The 25869-nt window shown below is 40.6% G+C and overlaps 2 protein-coding genes across 3 annotated transcripts in view; one reads left to right on the plus strand and one right to left on the minus strand.

Moving 5' to 3' along the window:
• The window catches only part of NCOA3 (nuclear receptor coactivator 3), a 155463-nt gene extending 146787 nt beyond the window's left edge, over positions 1–8676 (plus strand). For both annotated transcript variants that reach the window (XM_044663809.1, XM_044663810.1), the window contains 4 exons: positions 3258–3362; positions 6063–6318; positions 7095–7269; positions 8149–8676. In XM_044663809.1, coding sequence (XP_044519744.1) covers positions 3258–3362; positions 6063–6318; positions 7095–7269; positions 8149–8302 — 690 coding nt within the window. In that variant the 3' untranslated portion in view covers positions 8303–8676. The remainder of the gene's footprint in view (positions 1–3257; positions 3363–6062; positions 6319–7094; positions 7270–8148) is intronic.
• A 4782-nt stretch (positions 8677–13458) lies between these two features.
• SULF2 (sulfatase 2) overlaps positions 13459–25869 on the minus strand; it is a 129878-nt gene continuing 117467 nt past the window's right edge. The window contains exons 12-18 of the mRNA XM_044659623.1: positions 25329–25388; positions 23619–23788; positions 22699–22841; positions 20214–20337; positions 19133–19166; positions 16144–16194; positions 13459–14422 (exon numbers count right to left, since the gene is read on the minus strand). Of these exons, the coding sequence (XP_044515558.1) occupies positions 14392–14422; positions 16144–16194; positions 19133–19166; positions 20214–20337; positions 22699–22841; positions 23619–23788; positions 25329–25388 (613 nt within the window). The 3' untranslated portion in view covers positions 13459–14391. The remainder of the gene's footprint in view (positions 14423–16143; positions 16195–19132; positions 19167–20213; positions 20338–22698; positions 22842–23618; positions 23789–25328; positions 25389–25869) is intronic.

Here is a 25869-nt window from a genome sequence, read left to right on the forward strand (position 1 = left end):
TCTCTCCCATGGCCACCCCAATGTCCTGAATTCTTTTCTCTCTCATCTCCTATAAGGTTTTACCCTATATTTTGAAGGTTTTGATTCAGAAACCTGATGAACTTGTCTCCAATCCTTTGCTCGGGCCCAGAACGTCTCATTTTTACTTCAACTTCACTTGCCTTCAGAGAGCACAAGGACTCTTTTCTATAAAAGTCTTTAATGATTTTCCTTGCCTTATTTTGTATATACTTATTAAAGGTATTTTCTCTCCCAGAATGTGCAAGGGCAGGACTGTTTCACCTCCACCCTTGTTTCCCCACCTCTGCCTTTGTTTCCCTGGTGCCTGTGATGACATCTGGCCCATAGAAGGTGCTAGATAAATGCTTGTTGGTGTAATAATAAAAAGAGCCAGTTCTTGATGTTATGATAGAAGGGGAGAGAGAGAGAAAGTCTATGAAGTGAGACTCTCTTTTAGCTCTTCCCTCACGCCAAATATACACTGGGAGACTTTGAGGGGGTGTCACCTTGAAACTGGGTGACCCGTATGGTCGTGCCGCCCCAAAGGAGTAGGGGGAGAGGCTTCCCTATAAGATGAGGTATGTGGTACCCCAATCCAATTCTGAATGAAGGCGAGGTTCACACAAGCCTCCCCTGAGAACAGTCAACTTCACAGCGGTTGGTCTGGCTCCAAGATGGAGGCAGCTAGACCAAGCTGTGGTTCCTCTCTCCCTCTTTGTCTCTCGGGACTCTGGAATGTTAATCTCAATTCAGGGATTGGGGAAAGGGGTGAATGGCAGAAGGATTTGGGGTGCCCTCTTCTCTATTCCTATGGAGTCCGTTGTTTAGGTGGGAACCTTAATGGCTTCCACTCCGAAGTTTCTTCCCCCTTGTCCCTTCTTTTATAATTGTTAAGTTTTGACTGAAAGGGGGTCTCTCAACAAGGTTGGGTAATGGAGGAAGGAGACTAAGAGATTGCTCCCAAAATGGAGTCCAAACACTTAGCTGACTCGATTGAAGTCTTGCTGGGTGAGATGCGAAGGAATTTTTGATCAGGGAATCAGGGTTTCAGCGTCCAAAGAAAGATCCTCAGGAAGCCCTCAGGACTGGATTCGAGCTGGGATGTCCTCCTTCTCTCTCAGTCTTCTGCTGGGACCCTTCTCCTCCTCCGTCCTCTGGAGAATTTTCCAGAATCCTCTCTGTTCTCAACTGTCACCAACTGCCTTCTTCTAGCCCTTTTGTCCCATCCCCCTTGCACAAATCCCATCCTTACATTGGTTGATTGATGTCTGATGAACTTTTTCTTAGTTGTTATACTCCTTGATATCTCTTCAGGTGTGGAAACCATTGCATATCCTCTTCTCTTGAACCATGCCTCCTCTTGCCATGTATGCCATTTTCTCCTGTTTCTTCCTACTTTTTAATTTTTTTTAAACCCTTACTTTCCATTCTAGAATCAATACTGTGTATTGGTTCAAAGGCAGAAGAGAGGTAAGGGCTAGACAATGGGGATTAAGTGACTTGCCCAGGGTCACACAGCTAAGAAATGTGTTGAGGCCAGATTTGAGCCCAAGACTTTCCATCTCTAAGGCTGGCTCTCAATCCACTTAGCCACTCAGCTGCCCCCTACTTCTTCTTATTTGACCATTACTTCTCAGTCTTTGCTGGATCATCATCCATATAATGTGGCTATTCTCCTCCTGACCTCTGTCACTATGTTCTCTCTTAATAGGTTTTAATGACTGTTATGATTTCAAGTATCATTTCTGTGTAGCTTATTCTCAAATCTGTATATCCAGCCCTAATCTCTCTCTTGAACCCCAAGTTGTCAACTTGCTGCTAGATATTGCCTTTTAGAGATCCCATTTGCATTTAGAATTCATTACATAAAGAATAGAACTTATTATCTTCTCTTTTCTCAACTCCACTCAAAACTGCAAGCTCTATATCTCCTCAGAACTTCCTCTTTTGAACCTTGGATACCATTTACCTCCTAGTCACCAAGCTTTTTACCTCAGAGTTATATTTAATTCTTCCTTCTCTCTTATCCTTCACTTGTAGATAGTGGCAAATTTTGTGTATTATGCTTCTGTAATATTTCCATATGTTATAAAATTACTGATTTCTGTAATTGGAAGGACTACAACCCTAATTCATATCTTAAATATTTCTTACCTGAACTATTTTAAGTGCCTCCAAAATTGTCTTACTGCTTCTAATGTTTTCCCTCTAGTTATAATCTCCCTTCCATGCCTAGAACACACTTCCTCCTCACTTCTGCTTCTCAGCCTTCCTTCCATCCATCCATTCAACAAACTAGATTTTTTTTTGAAACTTAACTCAGGTACCACCTCCTCCAGAAAGCTTTCCTTAATCTCTCTTCCCAGCAATGTTTTATTTTATTTATTTTTGTCTTTTCTCTTTTTTTCTTGAACTATGTTTATGTGCATGTATATACCTGTGCTCCCAGGACAATATAATGCTCCCTTGGGGAAGTAACTTTTGTTTTTTTTATTCCTAGTGTCTAAGAGAGTTTTATGCACACAGATGATGAACAAGTGCTTGTTGAACTAAACTTAATTAAATTGATTTGCAAATCTAAAATCTAGAGAGCTCTATCTTCCTGTGCATTAAATGCTTCCAGGTAGACAATTAGACATTTTGGGAATTTATGTTCATTTATGAACATTTTTCTGTTAGACACATTGTAATAAGTGTTACCAAATATCACCTTAAAGAATGTTCCATAGCGGTTGAATTCAACTGAATTGAGTTAAATTTACCTGTACTTTTTTAATCCAGAGAATTCTACCTTTCTTTGAATTAATTTCTCCTATTCAGACAATATTTAGCATTTTGGGAATTTGTTCACTTGTGTAGAGTGTCATTTAAAACTTATTATCAAATGTTACTTCAAAGAATATCCCATTAACAATAGCTCATTGGGGCTGCTCGGTGGATAGAGAACCAGGCTTGGGGATGGAAAGCCCTGGGTTCAAATCTGGCCCCAGACACTTCCTAATTGTGTCACTGTTGGGCAAGTCACTTAACCCTCATTGCCTAGCTCTTATTTTTCTTCTGCCTTTGAACTGATGCATTGTATTGATTCTAAAACAGAAAGTAAGGGTTTAGAAAAAAGAAAGACAAAAGATGGATGTGAAACTTACCTTAATAAGAATTTCCAAAGAGCATCAGAAAAAATTTAAGAATCTTTGTGTAAATGCACTCTGACCTGGTTTTCTCTCTCTCTCTCTCTCTCTCTCTCTCTCTCTCTTTAGTTTTTGAACCAGAGCCGTCAGGCCCTTGAAATGAAGATGGAAACCCCTCCAACTAGTGGGGCTACAGTGATGAGGCCTGTAATGCAGGCTCAAGTAAACTCTCAGGTGAGGAATTGTGATCTCAAGTTCAAGGAGCACGTGAATAACTGTTGAATAAATGTATCATGTCCATTTATTCCAGAATATCAGAGTTAGAAGGAACATTGGAGGCTATCTAGTGTAAAATTGAATAAGGAGAAAAATACACACACACACACACACGAACAAACAACATTCTTGTACATGTGTACATAACATGACTCCAGCCTAGATTCAGGATGTCCCAAAAGTCTTAGGGCTATTTAAATCTGTTAAAGCTGATAAGCTGCACTAAGCATTTTGGGATCCAATATATAATGGTTTTCTGGGCTTTGTTGAAAATCTCTAGCACAAGGGGAACTCAGTGCCTTCTAAACCAGTTTGTTCTACTTGAAGATAGTTTTAGTAAAGATCGCTCTTTCCAGCTTTCACCTATTATTCCTAGTTCTGTCTTTTGGGGCCTCTTTTCTCCATATTAACATTAGTCATGGCTTAGCATAGTTGAACATGGATCTTTTAGAAACCAGCTTTTTTTTTTTTTTTTTAAACCCCTTAACTTCTGTGTATTGGCTCCTAGGCAGAAGAGTGGTAAGGGTAGGCAGTGGGGCTCAAGTGACTTGCCCAGGGTCACACAGCTGGGAAGTATCTGAGGCCAGATTTGAACCTAGGACCTCCTGTCTCTAGGCCTGACTCTCAATCCACTGAGCTACCCAGCTGCCCTTCTCCCCCCCTCCCCCCCCCCAGCATTCTTTTGAATGAAATATATATTATCTAATCTAATTTTTAAAAATAGCTCCATTTCCCATAGTTTTCCTCCACCCCTCTTCCCCCAGAGCCATCCTTTAACTTGCCTATTGCTGTCCACAGTATTGACACCTATGGGCCCTTGCTTCTGCAGAGAAGGGGATGTGCCATATTTTATTTGGAGCCAAATGGGGCCATTATAATTCTGCTTCATTCAGTAGCTCTTGCATTCTGGTGGTTCTTTTCTGTTTATTTGGTTGTCATTGTGCATAGTTTTCCTGGTCTCTTGCCACTTTTCATAGTAGTCTTTTCGTACTTACTACTTGGTATTCATCACATTCATAATTTCTTACATCATAGTAATATTGCATTTCATTCGTATACCTAGGTCCATTTAGACATTCCCTGTGAATAGGCAACTACATAGTTTATAGTTCTTTGCTATAAGAAGAAATATTACTATTCATATTTTGGAGCATGTTGGGGCAACATTCTTGGAGTATATATTCAGCAGTGATGTCTCTGGGCCAGCGGTTATGTTGGGAAATTAGTCAATCTCTTATCCTGTTTGCAGATTGCTTTCCAAAGTGTTGGGCTAATTCATAGCATCACCAACAATGTATTAGTGTGCCTGCCTTCCTGTTATCTCTCCAACACTGATACTCCTATGTTTTGTCTGCTTTGCCAATTTGCATTGTATTAGATAAGGTTTTCAAACTATTTAAATTTCACTTTTCTCATTATTAGCAATTTAGAACATTTTTCTATGGTTGTCAGTGGTTTCTAATTCTTTTCAGAACTTGTTTGTTCAGATCCTTTGACCACTTATCTCTTAGGTTGGTCTTACTAGTGATAGTGACTATCATTTCTTCTTTTTCTTTTTTTTTTTTTTTTAACCCTTCCCTTGTTTTAGAACTGTGTATTTACTGTGTATTTGTTCTTAAGGCAGAGGAGCAGTAAGGGCTAGGCAAGGGGATTTATGTGACCTGCCCAGTCACAGAGCTAGAAAGTGTCTGAGGCCAGATTTGAATCCAGCACCTCTAATCTTTGGGCCTGGCTCTCAATCCACTGAGTCACCTAGCTGCCCCCTATCATTTCTTCTTACCTTTAACTTCTGCCACATGTAGAAATAGTGTATAGATAATGTTTGAGAAAGGTGGTTGCAATAATATATTTTGTTTTTTAAGGAATAAGTTTGGTGTCCCCGTACTACCCAACTTTTTGTAGCTGCTCAGAGTATTAGAACTTATAATTTATAGAGAATGGACAAGAGGTGGCAGTTTGAGTAAACTGACAGTAAGGGTTTAATTATTGAAGATGAACATTAAGAATCCTGCTGTTATAGTAGCAGTGTAGCAGTAGTTATTATACCTGAAAGTTAGAGGGGATCTTCAAGTGGAGATTAGATGAATGTTTCCACACACACACACACACACACACACACACACACACACACACACACACACTCTGCTTAGGCAGCCTACCTGAGATCCCGTGATGTCACTGAATTAGTTATTAGATTTAGGTCCTTTTCTTTTTCTGTTCCTTTAAATAGTTAACAGCTTCCCATAGCCTATTTCACAGTGTTCATAAAGAATCTGAAGGTCTTGGTCAGACTTTCTCTGCTTAGCTTACTATTATATGCAATTCTATTGAAAACCGTCTCAGGGGACAGCTCGGTGGCTCAGTGTATTGAGAATTAGGCCTACCAATGGGAGAACTTGGGTTCAAATGTGACTTCAGACACTCCTTAGCTGTGTGATCCTGGGCAAGTCATTTAAACCCTTACTGCCTAGTATGCTCTTCTTCCTTGGTACCAACACTTAATGTCAGTTTGAAGACAGAAAGTAAGGATAAGAAAAGAAAAGAAAAGGCCAGCTTCTCAGGATCCCTGTCTTCAGTGTGATTCGTAACCTTTTGGCTTCATGATCCAGAGGAAGTTTCTTCTTCACATATATCCCTCATTTTTCTCCTGGTTAGCAGCAAGGTTTTCTCAATGCTCAGATGGTGGCCCAGCGCAGCAGAGAGCTAATTAGTCACCACATCCGACAGCACCGGATGGCAGTGATGATGCAGCAGCAGCAGCAGCAACAGACACAGCAGCAGCAGCAGCAGCAGCAGACGCAGGCTTTTAGCCCTCCCCCTAATGTGACTGCTTCAGCCAGCATGGATGGGGCTTTGGCCGGGACCCCGATGCCACAAGCTCCTCCACAGCAGTTCTCTTACCCACCAAATTATGGTAAACGTTACATAAGAAAACCTGTCTGCCTTAAAGGAAAACTGTAGCTTGCCTAAATTTGGTTTCAAAACAAAACAAAAAACAAACAAAAACAATAAGCACAAACTAAACACAGTCTTCCCTCAACTTCAGTTTTGGAGGAAAAGGTATATAATTTTTTCTTTGTACCCTCAGGGACAGAATTAGCTCTGTACTGCTAAAGGCTTAGCCTTTAATAAGACCTGTTAGAGATGTGAACTGTTATTAAATCTTGGCTGCTGATAGTAAATGAGTGCTTTTTGAACATAATTTACTTCTTGTTAACCTTTGGCTAGAGGGAATCCCAATTATCTGGACGTGGGGGCTTTTGGGAGTGAAAATAGGAAAATTTGGGGGAATAACTATTGATGTTCACCTAATAGGGAAAATATCCTTCCTTTTATGCCCACCTAGATCTCTACAGTAAATTGTCTATTTATATACATAAGTATTTTCAGTAATATTAAGTATTTAAAAAAGACAGCAAACCAATTTTGTTTTAAGGAATATGGCTATCTTCTTGTTGTAAGTCAGCTACTTATTATGGTTCTTATGGGATTCAAGTGTGTCTGTGCACAGTGTAGGAACAAATGAGACACAGCATAATCCCTCATCTCTTCTGACTTGATCCACACAATTCTTCAGAGAGATTAATGCTGTGATCTTATAGTTTAGTCTTTGGATAATTGTTTGCCTTTTTTTAAAAAGAAAAGACCTTAAAACCCAAACCAGTAATTTGTTTCATTTTTCTTTCTAAGGAATGAGCCAGCAATCAGATCCTGCCTTTAGCAGAGTATCTAGTCCTCCTAGTGCAATGATGTCAACAAGAATTGGTGCCTCCCAGAACCCCATGATGCAACACCCTCAAGCCACACCAATGTACCAGTCCCCAGAAATGAAAGGCTGGCCATCAGGAACGTTGTCCAGGAACAGGTGAACTTTGGTTATGTAGTAGTGGGATCCCCATATCCTTCGCTACCATTCGATTTATTAAGTTGTGTTTTATCAGTAATGTTAGGTGACTTTAAAACTCATTCACACTCATTCTGGGGAAGTTATGTAGTGCAGTGGATAGACAGTGGAGTTGAGAGGTCCTTGGTTCAAATCTGGTCTCAGATGCTTTATAGCTATGTGACCCTGGGCAGGTCACTTAACCCCCATTGTCTTAACCATTGCTGCTCTTCTGTCTTAGAATTGATACTAAAGGTTCGCTAGGTGGCTCAGTGGATGGAGAACTAGGCCTGGAAGATAAGAGGTCCTGGGTTTAAATCTGACTTCAGATACTTCCTAGTTGTATGATCCTGGGCAAGTCACTTAACCCAGTTGCCTGGTCCTTACCACTCTTCTGCCTTGGAACTACTACTTAGTGTTGATCTTTGACAAAAGGTGTAAGGTTCAAAAGAAAGAAAAAAATCAATATTAAGGCAGAAGGCAAGGGTGACATACTCACTTTGAGATCCGGTTAGGCATTCTCTTTGTATTTTCTGTTTGCTTTGAGCTTTAATAAAGCTTTAAATGTAAGACTGTAGGTTTTTAACTCAGAAAGTGCCATAATTTGGACATTTCCATTTTCCATAGTTGTTTTGAAAGCAAATGTGGTTAATAGACATGGCAAATTTGCATTCTTCTGGAACCAAAGAATCAGCAAGTTTTCTAAGTATGTCTTTAGATGTTCTCTCTCTAAGTGCAGATAGGATAAAAGGCTCCAAGAGGTCGCTTGCCTTTGCTGCCCAGGCTTTCTCCTTTCTGCATAGTGCTTGCAACAAAATACAAGGACACAGAATGTAATGATCGATCCCCTCTGCTTTTCAGTTCATTTCCACAGCAGCAGTTTCCCCCCCAGGGTAGTCCTGCCCCCTACAGTATGATGCACATGAATGGGAACGGTGGCCACATCGGACAAATGAACATGAATTCTATGCCCATGTCTGGGATGCCCATGGGTCCAGATCAGGTACAGAAATAGTAATCCTTTCTCTTTCTTTTTAAGCATTAATTGGTGAATATTAATTTGTTTTAAAATGCTGCCAGAGGGCTGGTCACTTGTGGCCCACCCATCAATACATTTCTGCCTTGATATTTTAAAATAAACTCCTCTTTAACTCCTCCCTACCCCACCAATGCTGCTAGAGGCATCTGTGAAATGGCATCTTGGTTCTGTCCCTAATTAGTTTATGACTGTGGTTTGGGCACTTCCTCTCTGGTCATTATTTCTCCTTGTAATATGAGGATTGTACTTGGTGTCTCTGGAACCTTTCAGTTCTTGGTTCTATATTCAAACATTTGTTCCCCCATTTTTGACAGTCTATGCTTTTACTTTTCATATGGCGATGATTTGTATTAGAGGGCAACCTTCGAACCATAATCTTTTGCTACGCTTCCATTTATTAATTGAACCAATGAACTAAATTTAATAAAATCAAAGAATAATTTGTGGAAAAATTGAACATAAATGGACATATTGCTATTTACAAATATAAACATGGATGTTTTTGAATTTTGTAAAATAGATGTTAATTCTTCTTGTGGTTATTTTCAGAAATACTGCTGACACATGAAATCCAGAATCTCCCACCGAAAATCACTGTACAAATGTCTCTGCACTAGTATTTTCAGGAGGTAAAATAAGGGGTTACACATTGTTAGTGACATCTCACTTATGGAAAGGACCTACTTCCCCAAATCTTCATTAAGGTATCCCAAGTAATTTCATTTGAACAGAACTGGGTCATGAGCTAAAACATTGTCTACCTGTTTTTCTGTATATTGTGGTAAAGTAAGCAATGGACATAAATATTTTTGGCATTCTGCCTCTAGAGATGTGAATCTGGCAATGACATGTTAGTAAATATGGTAGACTCCCTGTGTGTTATTATTTCTTTCTGCCTTGCTATCCAAAGTCCTTTAAATGTAGGCAGGCCAAAGAAAGTGGAGAAGTTGTGGGATAGAAAAATCTGGTTTCTCTAGTAGCAATGTCTGACACAGAATGTAGTTCCCAGCCTTGAGGCCTTTTTTCATTGGTGAACAGTCCTCTATTAACCTCTTGTCCCCAGTAAATCAAAATGCTTGAGGTCATGTCATCAACTTGATGGGCTTTGGTATTCCCACCACTATGGATGGTTATACCCTGTTTCCTTTAGGATTACCACTAGCATCTAATAGGCCAGATTATGACTGATGGCAAAGGGCGGTGCAGAAAGGAAAATGGAAATTACAGTATTTAATTGCAATTAAAGTGGCTAATATTTACATGCTAATGTGCAGCCAAGTGCACTTTATATAGAAAGTAATGGATTAATGCAATATTTTTGAGGTCTCATGGCGAGCTGTATCATGTTCTCCGTCCGAGCTAATCCATCGGGCAGGAACTGTAAATTCACTCGAAAGGACTGGATAATGTCACACTTTGCCTAAATGGTAGAGCAATAATCCTTTTTGAAAATCAACTTCAGAAAACCCAAGGCCGGGTACTGCAGTCTGAATCAGAAATTTGAAATTTGCAGTCTGTTTCTGTGAATAGGTTTTTGTAAATACAATCGTTAAGATATTGTATTATGTGTACATATATATGACTTTTGTAGGTCACAAGAACTCATTTTTGCAGAGTTTGTGAAGCTAAGTATATAACAGTATTGATTTCTGTAAGCTCAGCATAGTGAGGTAAAAAAAAAAAATAGAAGACATTCTTAATTTAATGACCTGAGGGGGTGGGATGGGGGTGTGTGGTCTGGGAGTGATGGTAGCTTTTCCCTTCTCCTTTGGTCTTGGACACCTCACTTATTTCCATCTTTTCAAACAAATAGCTTTTAAAAAAGTTGATTCATTTAGGGCTAGGCAGTTGTAATTGCTTTCTCCACCTGAACTAAGCACTTTGTTATTATTATTTTTTTGGGTGGGAGAGGGTATTATTTTAGTTTTTAAAATATAGTGTGATTTGACAAGAAAAAGAGCTCTCTGCCTTTTTCAGCTTTCCATGAATTGTACCACAGCAATTCAGGGTATTTTTTTTTTTTAAACTTAAACCCGTTGCCTTTTCAGTCAGGGAGTGGATGAGTGACATAGGCTTTGTCATTGTTTTGAACTAATGTAAACAGCAGCCTATTGGTTACTATGAGTTTGTATTAATTTTCAATGTTGTCTTAGCCATTTTTCTTTAACACCATAGATAGGATTATTGTTTTCTCTTCACCCCTGTGTATGACATCTCTGGTCAGCTCTTACCCTTTAGTCAATTACAACTTTGGCCTCTAATGTCCAACTCTTGATTGTCCATGCATCAGATATGACAGCCCCACCTCTCCCCACCCCTACTGGGTCTTCTTTTTCGTGATTGAAACCAGCAATGATTTTGGCAGCCAGTGGAAGGGAAGGAAAGATACAATTTAAAACCATTTTACGCAGGTCATCTGTTATTTTGGTCCAAAATATCAGATTTGTGTTTTGGTATTTTTAGTGGCTTTATCATAATATTTTTGCAACTCTTGTGTGCCACATTTACATGGGAGATGGCAATAAGTATCATTTATGAACTAGTTTTTACCAAGTCCCCAAAAATCTTTCACAGTGCAAATTTGAATTTCCAAAGCTATTATTAAAATGGAATTGAGGTGGGAACAATTGGAAATGTTCTAATGTAAGTCTAAAGATTTCTTTGAAGCTCTGTCTAGGATCAGACTTAAATAAATGAGTGGCCACCACCACCCTCTCCTTAGGCTGTGTGATGGGAGTAAGATGTAGGTTATTTTAATGGGTCATTTTCTTTATTCCCTCACCAGCTCCTCTCAAAAACACAGTGCCCCACTTTCCCATAAACTTGATCTTTACCTGAATATAGTTTATTTACTCTAGAGGACTGTACCATCTATCTACTTGCCTCGTTTAGAGAGCAATATTTATAGTAGGGGTAAGGGTTAAATGTTTATATAGCACCTACTATGTGCCGGGTACTGTGCTAACTGGGCACTTTTTACCAATATTATTTTGGATAGATGCCATTATTATCCCAATATTACAGATGATGAAACTAAGGCAGACAGGTTAAATGACTTGTCCAAGGTCACACATCTGGGAAGCTTCTGAGGCTGGATTTGAACTCAGGTCTTCCTGATGCCAGACCCAGTGCCCCGCCCCTTGTGCCACCAACTGCCTCTAGAGAAATTAATTACTTTCTTACCACTTCTTAAGTCATGCTCTTAGGGCATGTCCCTTGTTTGACTCATCTTTGTGTTTAACAAAGAGAATGGTGCTCTTACCTTTTTTGCTCTAACTCCCCCACCCCTCCTTTGAGGTCTCTTCAGAACTGATTCCAAGGGTAGACTTACTTGGTCAGGCCTGCTGGAAAGGAAGGCAGCTCTCTTCCCCATACTTTTTATATTCAATATGAAACCTGCCATGCTCTTAAAATTTTTTATACTTATTCATTATGCTGGTGAAACTTGCAAATGCTGATGGCTTTGTACATCCTGCCCTTTTTACTTTTTGTGAAAAATTCTCTTGATATTTTTCTGACCTCTCCTCTACTTCCCCACGTACCTTTTCTAAAATGTGGTACCTGAAGGATGGACAAGAAATCCTTACTTCATCTGATTTTACAATGTTGGATATTACCAGTATTTACTTTTTGCTAAATCCAAAGATATATTTTTTTTATAAAGCTCAAAATGTGATGTAAAAGAAATAAATGTTCCTTTCTTTTTAAAAAGAACCCTGAAATTGCATTGTCTGATTTTCTCATGACAATGCCATTTGTGAATCATTTAATCTGGATGGAAAGAAAAGTGTAGAATATAAACAGCACTGTGTAGTGGTTCAGTGTAAATAGCTAAGAGATGGATTGGGGTGGGATGTGGATACCCCCCCCTCCCCCCCAAATTAGGTGTGTAGGAAAAATGCTTGGCAGGAAAGTTATTTGATTTGGGAAGTGAGGCCATTTGAATGCTAGCAGTGCCATTCTAACTTGCTGCAGGGAAGTCACTTTTAATACCTGTCTGGTCTCCTTTTAGCCAGAGAAGCTGCACACGTGTGAGCTAGTTACAGAATTAATAGCATCCCAGATTTTTGCTTTGTACAGCAAAGGGATGAGAGCTTCTTCTTCTTCTTTTTTTCTGCTGTAAGGCAAACCTTTTGAATGTTACGTTTTGTAATGTGCAGGGGTTTTTTTCTGTAAGTTTTTTTTTGTTGTTGTTGTTGTCACTATGTGGAATTTTAAAGATGGTGGAAATGATACAGCAATCATAAAATTGTATGTAATTCTGAGAGCAATATTTACAAATTCTCAGGAGAAGGCTTACAGTATTGAGAATGAATTAAATTTAAATGTAGTTTACATTAAGTATTGCTTGAAATATCTGTATCTTTCTTTACACTGCAAAAAAATCCAAACCCCATGGGATGATTTATAAGATGGTTGGGTTGTAAGCTATGACTGCTTTTCTGATTGTTTTTTGGATGTTAATGTCAATGTAAATAAAGGTTTCTATTTAAAGCTGGACCATGACAATTTTACTCAGCACTTTTCATCTATATTGGCTTATTAAGTAACGCATAAAACACACAACTGGTAAGAAAAAACCTTTTACGAAAAGTGGGGTCAGTTTTTATAGTCCCTTTTAGCTATGGTATTTAAGGACCCTTAAAATGGGAAGTCATGACAAATTTCTTTTCCACCCATTCTTGTGTATAGCAATAAACTCATAAGAAAGCTACAGTGGAGTATGGCTGGAGATGAAAGTCAGACTCTTGAGAGATGATACCTTTTAAAAAGAAGGGAGGAGGGGGCAAGGCAGGGCCCTTACAATCTCAGGAATCTAAAGTATCCCAACTGGATTACAATTTTCACTGTCTACAGCCAGGGTAAAAGCTTTACAATTGCTCATTGGAACTCTGTCACTCGATCTGTTTCCCCTGCATCAAAAGAAATTATAAGGTATGATTCCCTGTCAGAAGATCCCTCCAGGCTGCTTCCTCTATCTTCCCAGGCCATTTGTATGTTGAAATCCCACTCTCACCTTCCAAAAAAACCCCCAAATCCCAAACATAAAGGTTGGATTTTTTTTCCTCCCCACAAATCCCTAATACAATGGTTTAGGTTTGTGAACAATACAATACTCACACTAAAAAAAGTTTCTGTACAAATAGGATTTCATTAAAACTCAGGATATACATTAACTGCTTTTTCTTTGCAGTGCTTTAAAAATGGTCAATCCTGGAATCATATGGTAACAAGGCAACATTTAAAGAAATGGTATCTGGGCATTCCACAATTTATTGACAAGAATCTTCACAACTTTTAAGGAATTTCCTTTTGACTTGAACATTATTGAATATTTATTTACACTGCCCATTTTGAAATTGGTAACTGATGTGTAATAGGTTGGCCATACATATATACAGTGAACTAAAACAGTCTCCTCAGAGGAAACGAGAAAAGTGGCATGTGTCCACTTTTGACCCAACGTTCTTGCGTCTCTTGTGACATCTTTATACTGGTCGTCTTCTACTTAGTGCTTATTATGACTTTAGGTAAAAAGAAAAAAAATGTCCATTTTTCTAGGTGCAGTGTTCCTGTTTCACTTGACTTGATAGATAGAGCCTTCCTTCTCTGACTGTTAATATGCTTTATGAAGTAAAGGGTGTTTGAAATGGGGTTTCACTGTAGTTTAAAAAAATTCTTGTGGATTTGCCCTTAGGGGAGTTTCCAATGGAGGATACCATATGACACTTCTAGGTTCTTTTTCCCTTTAGCGACTCAGTGTTAGTGGTGACTTCTTGGAATAAAAATGCTTTTTGTGCAGCCGGTGAGGTATATATATAGTCCAAAGCAAAAGCAGGTGTGCCAGTGGAGTTCTAACAGGATTCCTGTTCTTTTTGGATGTCCTCTAGAATCCACTAGATCTCTTGATAGCATGTTAACAGTGGCATATTCTACCTACCTCAGCCCCAAAGTTGCTCCAGTACAACAGTGGAAGTCTTATTGAAATCATACACAGTATCTGTAAAAAGTCTGGCTTTCTGACCAGTGGACATCTTTCTTCTCTGAGAGCCAGCTTTTGGAGCTTAGCCCTCCCATCCTTCCCACAGCTGTCCTCTGTTAAGTCAAAGAAAAGGAATATTAATATTAAGATGCTACATTGTTTGCAGATGGCATCTTACTCTCCAGCTAACTAGTCTGGCTTTTCCAAAAGTTGGAAAGAGGTGATTAGGTACCAAAAATAGATGGGGACCTTCCTTTTAATATGTTCCTAAAATGACAGTTATCAATATAACTATAACCATCAGTCAGTCCATTTAATACTTTTATATTTATAGTAACCACATTTACAGTAACCACAGTCAGTTCTGCTATGATGTGTTCCCCAAAATCACCTCACCGTGTGAAATTGTGCGATTAAAAACCACAGGGCCTTTGGGAAAAATAGAGCTAGGACACCTGGGCTTAAGAACATTGTACGTTAAAAAAAATTGGAAATAATAAAATAGCACAGTTTTAGACATGTTAAATAGTTAACACATAAGTGTTACCATAAATAATGGCAGGGCTCACAGCATGGAGGCTGATCTTAGCCTGCACCCCAGCTGGTGTCGAACTGGCCCTCTGCAGCCCACAGCTCCTACTGCACCATAAGATAAGACAATAAGTAGAGCATTTTGCCTTAAAAAAGACCTACAGTTTGTTTGTGGATATGGGTTTGGAGAGGCTGAGCCTTGTGAGTTATCATGAAGTCTGTAGTTTTCTGTGTTTTCCTGTGGCAGATACTGCACATAAACAAACTAACTCACAATCCAGGGAACTCAAAGAGGTTCCTCAGAGGGAAAAAGAGACATGATGGTAACTGTAGTTATGTTCACCAAGGTTCCCAATCTATCAGGCGCATTGGAACAAGTTCATTCTAGCAGAACTGACTGTTTATCCTAATTCTGAAGTTTAAGCAGTCTCATTAACACGGACCCCCACCACCTCCTGGCTAGTCGTCCTGTGTGACTCACGGAGAGCCAGCATCCTGCTGTTAATTGTCCGCAGGATTTATGTAAAACCACCGTGTCGTTTTAATAGAGCAGATTAACATTAGAACTGTTGGAAGTTGTGGGAAAGAAGGTGAATGCAAGAAGCTTACAGCTATGCTTAGCATTGTTGTCAGCAGGGTTGGCTAGGCTGTCCTTAGACACTACGAGATTTCTTCCGAGCCTCGCACTGATGCTCCCTTTCCTTGTCTTAGGCTGTACTTCTACTTGTCCCAACCCCACCACTAAGGGAGTTTTTGAATATGTTTCCCACGAGGGGAACAGAGAGTGGTTACATATAACCCCCAGTATTGGGGAAAACCAAGAATATCATACAGGGATCTCTGATTTCTTTGGGTAGGGATTACATCCACCGCTTGGTAGACTAGCCTTAAACAATCACCTTGAAGCCACACATTTCCCTGTGGTTGTTACTCTTTAGTTTTCAGAATCCATCTCCAAAACACATTTGGAGCCTTCCAAAATGAACAGAAGACTTGTCTGGGTTTCTTCTCTGCTTGGCAGAGCCCCAAGGACCCAAGATGACTGTTTAAAAGCAATTTCTTTTCTTTTAAGAAAGGTGAGTAAGAGAACATTACCTGCCTTATTTTGCTTAAAATGGTTTTTAAGGGAGGTGAGAGGAGCTATTGAGAGTATATTAAACAAAAGATATATTCTCTCTCTCGTCATTTGGGGTAAGACCAGTGCTACTGGAAGCTGAAAAATGCCAAGAAAATAAGGAAAGGGTTTGCAAAATGAAACAAATAAGAATTGTTGCTGTAAATTTAAAATGGCTTTTCAACTCACAGTGACTTAGAAGGTCTCTTCATGTCAGGCCATTTTCGACGCTGAAATTGCCTAGGTTTTCAGGTAGTTAAAAAGGAAGGGGGGGGAAAAGGAGTTAATATTCACCAAGAAGAAAAAAGCCCAAACCACCCCAAAGAGGAATAAAAATTGACAACTAGACGTGAAGCATCCCTAATTTGGGGCTGTGGAAAAGACACAAAAATTCCATAGAAGAAAGAAGAGGCGATTAGATTCTTTCAAAATGGAGTTGGGATAGTGAAATAGTGAAAGAAGAAAGGGCAGGACAAGGAGAGATAATCAAAATGTCTGGGAATACACAGTTGATAAATAAAACTGAATATGAATGGCATGAACTTGCCCATAAAATGGAAGCAAATAGCAGAGTGGATTAGAAACCAAAATCCTACCATATGTTGTCTATAAGAAACACACATGAGACAGGTAGACATACATAGAGTAAAAATGAGAGGATAGAGCAAAATCTATTGGGCTTCAACTGAGAAAAATAAGGCAGGAGTTGGCAATCATGATTTCTGACAGAGCCAAAGTAAAATAACAAGCCATCAAAGAACTCCCTAAGAAAAAATCGCCAGGGCCTGATGGATTCACAAGTGAATTCTATCAAACATTCAAAGAACAACTAATCCTAATACTATACATATTATTTGACATAATAAGCAAAGGAGTCCTACAAAATTCCTTTTATGACACAAATATGGTACCAAATTGTAGCAATCCAGGTATACATTAATTGTGATATTATTTTAAGAAGTATTCAAAAACTTAACTCTTATACTGCTAATGATTGATCTCTGTAATCTTGAGTCAAATTGAATGTTGACCGTGCCAAATCCCTAGCCCTTCCCTAAGGCTACACCCCAGAAGAGAGGTCAGTTATCTCAGTCTCCTTACTTTTCCTTCAATGATCAATTAACATAGGTATCATACATCAGTAGATGCCTTAGGCCATATCCTCCCTGGATCCAGATCTTAGCTCTACCTATTGTTTCAGGTTTTGGCAGTTTGCATCTTATGATGATTACCTCATAATGTTAATGTATCAGGCCACTGGCCTCTCCCCTTCCCCCCATACTGTTGTAACCCCAATAAAAGTGACAAAAAAATCAGTTGGAAAAAAGCTCTTGACCATCAGAGCTTACTCGCTGTCTGTCTACCTTATGCCAAAACTTTCTGTGTCTGCCTATCTTTATTTCTCGCCTTATGTTCTCTTTTCCATTAATCCTTAACCCGTAACCCATTTTCACTCAGTCCTTGGTTCCCCTTTCTGAGTGTCCAACCCACTAGGAATCTTCGTGGAGTGGGTGGACGGCTTCACGAATCCAAAGCCAGGCAGACCAAAAACAGAAAGAAAACTATAGACCAATCTCCCTAATGACATAGATGCAAAAATCTTAAATAGAATACTAGCAAAAAGACTCCAACAAGTGATCAAGAGGATTATCCATCATGATCAGGTGGGATTTATACCAGGAATGCAAGGATGGTTCAACATTAGGAAAACCATCCACATAATTGACCATATCAACAAGCTAACAAACAAAAATCACAATAGATTCTGAAAAAGCCTTTGACAAAATACAACACCCATTCCTATTGAAAACACTAGAAAGTATAGGAATAGTATTTTTTTTACTTTTTTTTTTTTTACTTTCCTAAAAATAATAAACATTATATATAGCTAAAACCATCAAGCATCAACTGCAATGGAGACAAATTAGAAGCCTTCCCAATAAGATCAGGAGTAAAACAAGGATGCCCCATTATCACCTCTATTATTTAACATTGTACTAGAAATGCTAGCAGTAGCAATTAGAGAAGAAAAAGAAATTGAAGGTATTAAAATAGGCAATGAAGAGACTAAGCTATCACTCTTTACAGATGATATGATGGTCTACTTAAAAAATCCTAGAGAATCAACTAAGAAGCTTTTAGAAATAATCAACAACTTTAGCAAAGTTGCAGGATACAAAATAAATGCACATAAATCAGCATTTCTATATATTTCCAACACATCAAAGCAGCAAGAGGTAGAAAGAAAAACACCATTCAAAATCACCCTAGACAATATAAAATACTTAGGAATCTATCTACCAAAATAAACACAGGAATTATACGAACACAACTACAAAACACTTTCCAAACAATTAAAACTAGATCTAAACAATTGGAAAAAACATTGATCATGGGTAACATGAGCTAACATAATAAAAATGACCATTCTGCCCAAATTAATTAACTTAATTAGTGCTATACCTATCAAACTACCAAGAAACTTTTTTACTGAATTAGAAAAAACTATAACAAAGTTCATTTGGAATAACAAAAGATCAAGAATATCAAGGGAAATAATGAAAAAAAAATGTGAAGGAAGGGGCCCTAGCAGTACCAGATCTTAAACTGTACTATAAAGCAGCGGTCATCAAAACAATATGGTACTGGCTAAGAGACAGAAGGAAGGATCAGTGGAATAGACTTGGGTTAAGTGATGTCAGCAAGACAGTGTATGATAAACTCAAAGAGCCCAACTTTTGGGACAAAAATCCACTGTTTGACAAAAACTGTTGGGAAAATTTGAAAACAATATGGGAGAGATTAGGTTTAGATCAACATCTCACACCCTACACCAAGATAAATTCAGAGTGGGTGAATGACTTGAATATAAAGAAGGAAACTATAAGAAAATTAGGCAAATACAGAATAGTATACTTGTCAGATCTCTGGGAAAGGGAAGATTTTTAAAATCAAGCAAGAGAGAAAAAATTACAAAATGTAAAATAAATAATTTTGATTACATTAAATTAAAATAATTTTCATACAAACAAAAACAATGCAACTAAAATCAGAATGGAAACAACAAACTGGGAAAAAATCTTTATAACAAATAACAAAATGGTGTTGGGAGTGGGGACATAGTAGGAAGAAAGGCCATTTACATTTATTTAAAATTCATAAAAAAAGTGAAAAGTACCTGTATTGCTCATAGCTTCCCCCATCTTTAAGGCCTACATGAGGAGGAAAATAAAGTGGTTATCAGTAGATAGCCTATAAATATAGAGGAGGTTCAGAGACAGGAAATAACCATCAAAGTTCTAACTAATGGCATTTTTATTTGCCAGTTCAGGTGACTAACTGGAAATCCTAAGATTTCAAATTTGAAAAGGCTGTATAAATAATCTAGGTCAGATCTGTCATTTTACAGAGGAAAATAAATATCCACACAGAGGATTCAATGCCAGTGCCCAAGTTAGCCATTTACTAGCCCTAAACACAGTCTAGCAAAGAACTTTAAGAGAATCTGGTGTATCTGTATATTTGGTGCCTCAAATATGAGGAGAAATTTTCTATTGCAGCTAGCTGCCCATTTTCCTTGGTCTTAGAGTTATTAGTCTATATTTGAAAATCATAGACTTCTGATTGTATGTTATTCACTCAATGGATTCTACTGGGAGAGACATTGCTTGGTCCTAATTAGAATGATAAAAGTCCCTGACAAATTTTTCCTTACTGCTGTTAACTCAAGAACCAGGTGAGACTGCTTTCCTATTCTGATACAGGTTTTGGAGAACAGATATGGCCTCAGACAGAGGTTTAGTCATTCTTTCTCTGGTTACAGATCTCACTGCAACATGGCTGTTGATTTTTCTTAATACAAAAACTGAGGGAATAGCAGGAAATTATCCCCAAACTCTATAACGTCAATGTTTTTTCCTCTCTTTTCTTTCTCCTCACATTTCATGGGAGACTTCTGGAATGGAGAGGCAGGCCTTTTTCTGAGTCTTTGCTTAGATTAAGGATAATGTGGCAATTGAATTGGTTTTCTTTAGTCAGCAAATGTCTCTAGGTTCCATGCTAGCCCTCCTCCCCAAGGAAATAGGAATAATGTCTTGTGCTTGCCAGGCCACACTGTCTAAGAGATTGCTAGTACAAACTCACTCAAACACATCGTCTGTCACTTAAGGCATATATGAAGATCTCTTGGGCACCCACTGGATAGGAGGGACAAGTACAGGATAATGGATTTGAGGGTGAAGATGAGGCAGGACACTTACCCAGGTCCATGTTGCGAGTTCTAGGGTTGCACTGTTTGTATCCCTTGCAGCTCCGGAGCTCCATAAGCTGGACGTGTAATTGATTGAGAACATCTCGATCTAGTGTGTTCACTGCATTAATCAGCTGGAGACAATAAGAAAAGCAAATTGCTAGAAAGAATTGTTAAAACTATCCAGCTCTCTATGTAGCAGCGTTTTCTTCCACTGTCCTGTGGCAACTCTTCAAACTTAAGTTAGTAAAAAGTATTCTGTAAATCTTTCTTGGCTGTCATTTGTGGTATAAAGGGAAACAGGTGCTGGGTTTGAACATGGCCTGGGCCACTAGCTATGTGACCATGGGGAGAAATAATACTTGCTCATATTAGTTAAAAAAAGATTTGGTGACATTTGTGAACTTTAAAATAATCACAGTAATGTGAGCTGTATTATTATTATTCTATTATTTAGGTACTCACTAGACCAGGTTGGGTTAAAAAAATATATATTTTTTAAACCCTCACCTTCTCTCTTAGAATCAATACTGTGTATTGGCTCTAAGGCAGAAGAGAAGTAAGGGCTAGGCAATGGGGGTTAAGTGACTTGCCCAGGGTCACACAGCTGGGAAGTGTCTGAGCCCTGATTTGAACCCAGGACTTCCCATCTCTAGGCCTGACTCTCAATCCACTGAGCCACCCAGCGGCCCCCAAAATACTTCATTTTTTGGTGAGCATTGTAGTTTAACCTTCCATTAGGCTTTTTAATATGTAGATATAACCTTCTGCACTTTTAAGGTTCTATTTTGGAAGCCAAAATATTATGGACTCAAAAGACCAAAGGGAGCTGGCCTCAGAGACAAGAAAACTGAGTTCAAGCCCTACCCTTTGATAGTGCCTAGCTGAGTGTCTGATGAAGTTTCTGAGTCTCTCATTGAGAAGCTGCTGAGCCTTTTCTTGGGTATTCCCTACACCCCAAACCATAGATCCAGATCCCTAACCCCAAACAAATAACTGACCGGAGCTGGTGTCAAGTCAGAGGAGCACAGCTCCCCGGCGGGTAGCGTGGACTTTGGAAGACATCTAACCTATCCCTCCCATTTTATAAGAGAGAAAATTGAGGCCCAGAGAGAGGAGACTCGTCTCCCTCAGGCCACACGATTTTGAAGTTGGAATCAGACTCAACGAGATCCAAAAGACCTCCTGAGTGTGCCCACTCCAAGAATGGTGACCCATGTCACTTCTAGAGATTGCTCAATTGGCCTTTGTGGTTTCCAGACAGCGCTCCTAGCTAGCTTTTCTCAGCGGGGCCAAGAAAGTCCTGTCATTGCTCTACAAAGCCCCTGTTCTCCAGCGAGCCATTCCTGCCTCTCTCCTGCTCACTTATCTCGTCGGTATAAGAGGCAGCACGGCTAGCTACCTCCTGAGAGGAGACCGTTTCATGTTTAGATTACTCTAAAGGTTCTTAACCTGTTCCAATTGGGAAGTGTTTCCTTTAGGAGCGCTGACTCCTGATAAGTACCGTTTATGCCTGGCAACGCCTTGAAGCCCTTCCCCAGCTCAGTTGCCCTTCTTTGGACACACTTCCGCTTATTCGTGACCGTTCTACAAAGGGGTGCTCAGGACGACTCGTGTGTCGTAGCTGTGGTTGTACCAGGGTCGTTTTTAGGGGGACCGCAGACCCCCTAATCCAAACCAGGACACCGAGGGCCAACATACGCAAACTCTCACACCGTTTCAGATGAACCATGAACCGCCTTCTAGACCTCTGAGCGCTGTTTCTTCCCACTGTCTACCTCCCCAAGACTGTAAAATGAATTTCTGAGCCCCAGCCCAAGGCCTGTCTACAGGCCAGCTAAAGTCCTGTCCTGTCAGAAGATTATTCAGTTCTGAGGTGGTCATCCCTGGGACCTTGAGCTTCTGGTCTGTAAGCAGTGAGGAACAGTGGCCTTAAGACTGCTTATTCCCCAGCTCGGCCTCAGACTCACTCTATGACATCCCGCCATCTGCATTCGTTCCACGACCAACCCCAGCTCTGAAAACAATCATGAAACCAACGCTACTTACTCAGCTTTGCCTCTTACCTATCTTCCATTCAAGTGCCACCTCCTCTGAGAAGCTTTCCCTGACCTCACCTAGTGGGAAGTAGGCTCTCTCTCCTGGAATTGCATTTCACTTCTCTGTGGATACTTCCGTTTTGTTTCTGTATTGCCAGCAAACACTGTACACTGGAGATGCTCAATAAATGCTTGCTCAATTGAATCCCAAAGTTTAATAAACATGCGATTTATGCCCAAGTTATTGATAAGATGTCTTGGGACCCTCCAAAGGCACCCTCAGCCACTTTTGGGAGGACCATACGACATGGGTTTCATGGGACTGTCCTCAAACCCTTCATTGGAAAGCTGAAGCTCAGTGCTTTTCCTCATGGGGATCCCATGATGCTTCCTGTGGAAAGCTATGTAAGTAAAATAGATGGTATTGCTAGGACTTAAATAGTGACTTGCCCATACCTGATAAGGATCTGTGTTGAGATCAAAATATTCCAGGAAGCCGGTAGCAAATTCACAGAACAGGAAGTTGTGTGTCTCATTGATTGTCCTCATACACCAGTATGTGTTGTTGTTCGCACTAGTACAGGCACAGAAAGGCCCCACTGCAAAAAAACCAAAACCGTGCTAAAGCAAGAGGAAGAGGGCAGGGGACCATCCGCTTGTTCCTTTAGGACAGTGATTCCCAAAGTGGTCGCCACCGCCCCCTGGTGGGTGCTGCAGCGATCCAGGGAGGTGGTGATGGCCACAGGTGCATTTATCTTTCCTATTAATTGCTATTAAAATTTTTAAAATTAATTTCCAGGGGACTAAGTAATATTTTTTCTGGAAAGGGTCAAAAAAGTTTGGGAACCACTGGTTTAGGAGAATCTGAATCGGGAATGGCCACTTTGTGAGCATCATTCTTATTCCGAGGTATGTGGCTTTTATTTGTGCTCAGGGGTGCTCCTGGCCTAGGGAGCCCACCCAGGGCGGCTGCAGATGGAAATGAATTAAAATGCCCGCCTCCCTTTTTCTTTGGTGCCACCCCATCCTTTAGGTGGCCCAGGATGTGTGTGGTAAAGGTGTTAAGGTGGCCCCAGCACTAACTCTTAGTTGACGGAGGAGAGCCATCTTTCCCTCTCAGACCAGTTTCCTTTAGATGTTTAAATAGGGTCCGGAATCATGTCTTTGATCTCCTTTCATCCTCCCTCGAAGAGGAAATTGAGGCTGGAGCAAATGAGGAGGGGGGCCTTGGAAGCCCCAGCCCCGGGCGCTTTCTGCTACTTCTCCCAGTGAGGAGGAACAAGCGTCAATCACCCGTAGGAATTTATGAAGCCAACTCTAAGCGTGATGAGGGGTTCTCCCGAGGCAGTGGCCAGGGCTAGGGCGGCCGCACTCACGCGTCCACAGGGGAGCCGTCTGCCAGTGCTGGTTGTCATGGGTGAAGCAGGTGAGGCCAGGCATGCTGCACGTATCGTTGTTCTTGAGCCTCTTCAGCAGCTTGCGCAGCTTCTTCTTTCTTTTCTGTTCTCTCAGCAACCACACCTTGTCTTTCTCCTGCATGGCTTTCCTGGGTGTGGGATCCCCGTGGTGAGAAGAGGGGAGGAAGAGAAGGATGAGAGAAACCAAAGGTATTTCCTCCCATTCAGCGGAATCCAGCGCCCCCCCCACAACACCCCGCTTCTGGCTCCGAGGCGGCCCTGACCCTTAGTGGCCTCGGTGCTTCGGAGCCTGCTGCTGTCACACCTGCAGGAGTGAGGAAAAGGCCCTGACTGAGCCTGCAGGGACTTGGAACATGTCTGTGTTCTACTGTATTTTTTATTTTAAGTAAATAAATTCCATTTTAGTCTGGTTTCTGGCTGCACTTGGGAGTTTCAAGTCTGGTACCTTGATACTTCTGATTTACAACATGCGAGACCTTTCCCAACGGGGGGAACTAGCTAACTCTAGGAGGCAGGGATTATACAAGTATTCCAGGGGTTATTGAGGTGGCTCAATGCACTGAGAGCCAGGCCTAGAGATGGGAGGTCCTGGGTTCAAATCTAGCCTCAGACACAAATCTGTGACCTTAGGCAAGTCACTTAATCCCTGTGCCTAAGCCTTACTGCTCTCCTGCCTTGGAACCAATACACAGGATTGATTCTAAGATGGAAGTTAAGGGTTTTAAAAAAACACAAACAAAAACCAAGTATTCCCATTGTACAGATGAAGACATTGAATTCAGAGAAGTTAGATGCTTTGTCTATGTTATACAGCAAGTAGATATCTGCCCAGGTGGCCTATTTCACTTCTGGATTAGCTCCAATCGGAGATCAGAAGCATTGTGGGAATCATCTGGCCTTCTTTTGACATTAGGGGAAACTGTCCTGTGGAGGGACTGGTTTAAAGTGACACAAAAGAGCTCGGATTCACAGTTCCTACTGCTGCCCACCATAGCTGACACCTGCAAGAACCCAAGCGACACCCCTCTGCTTCCCCCTCAGCCACAACCGTGGCCTTGGACTTATGCGTTCCAGGTAGGCGTGCTGCCTTCCTCTCCCTTTTCCACTAGTGCTGACATTTTAGAATGCTGCAGCCATTTTTCAGCCAACTAAAAGGCAACCAAGCACCGACCCCTTTTATAGGCCTGGGAGAGAAATCCTGAATTTGAAAGGGAATTTAGAGAGCATCCATTCTTTCCCTGAATCCTAATAATGGCATTTGCTTTTGAGATGAACCCCTCTGGAATCTAGGGAAGGACACATGAGATGCTACTTAGGAAGGAAGGAAGAAGGGAGGGATCCTTGGATTTGTGACCATCACTCAATATGACAAGAAATAAGGTTGAGGGGCAGCTAGGTGGCTCAAGGGATAGAGAGCCAGGCCCAGGGATGGGAGGTCCTGGGATCAAATGTGGCCTCAGACACTTCCTAGCTGTGTGACCCTGGGCAAGTCAATTAACCCCCATTGCCTAGCCCTAATTGTTCTGTCTGAGTTTATATTAAGATAGAAAGAAGGAAAAAAAAGGTGACACTAGATTGGGTGTTTCTGCCACCTTCCCCCAACCCTCTTCCCTGCTAAGGAAACCAGCCAGGTCTTAAAAGTGCCACCCAGAGCCAGCTGCCACTTACTTGAAAGGATGCAGCATAGAATTTTTGTGCTTGACTCTGCCCTTGTGTTTAGCCTGGTAGCTGGAAGACAGAATTTGTACTTAGAAGCTGCTACACTCATCAGGGTACCATATCCCATCGCCCACAACCTCATGTTTCTTCCTAGGCTGGGCCAACCTTTGGACCCAACTGGGTAGAAGCCCGTGTGTACCTGTGTATCAGGTATTGTAGTTTTATCTCAAAGGCTGTCTAAGTCCAGCCTGACAATTCTTTATCAAGCCTTTTCTTGAAGCCGTTTAGTAAAAGGGAATGGATGATCTCTAAAGCATTTTGGGGTAGCTTTAATTGTTGGGACGTTTTTCTTTATTTCAAGGTGAGCCTAAATTTGCCTCTTTGTAATAATGGCCACCGCTTCCTCCCACGTGTCTCTGGAGGCCAGAAAAACAAGTCAGTTCCATCGGATGCCCCTGACAGCAGCTCTCTGATGCTGTCTGAGCCTTCTCTCTCCTGGCTGCCCCCTGAATACTCTCCAGTCTAATCAGTGTCCTTCCCCAGAGTAGCA

The sequence above is a fragment of the Gracilinanus agilis genome, chromosome 2 (assembly GCF_016433145.1).
Source record: "Gracilinanus agilis isolate LMUSP501 chromosome 2, AgileGrace, whole genome shotgun sequence".
Classification (NCBI taxonomy): Eukaryota; Metazoa; Chordata; class Mammalia; order Didelphimorphia; family Didelphidae; genus Gracilinanus; species Gracilinanus agilis.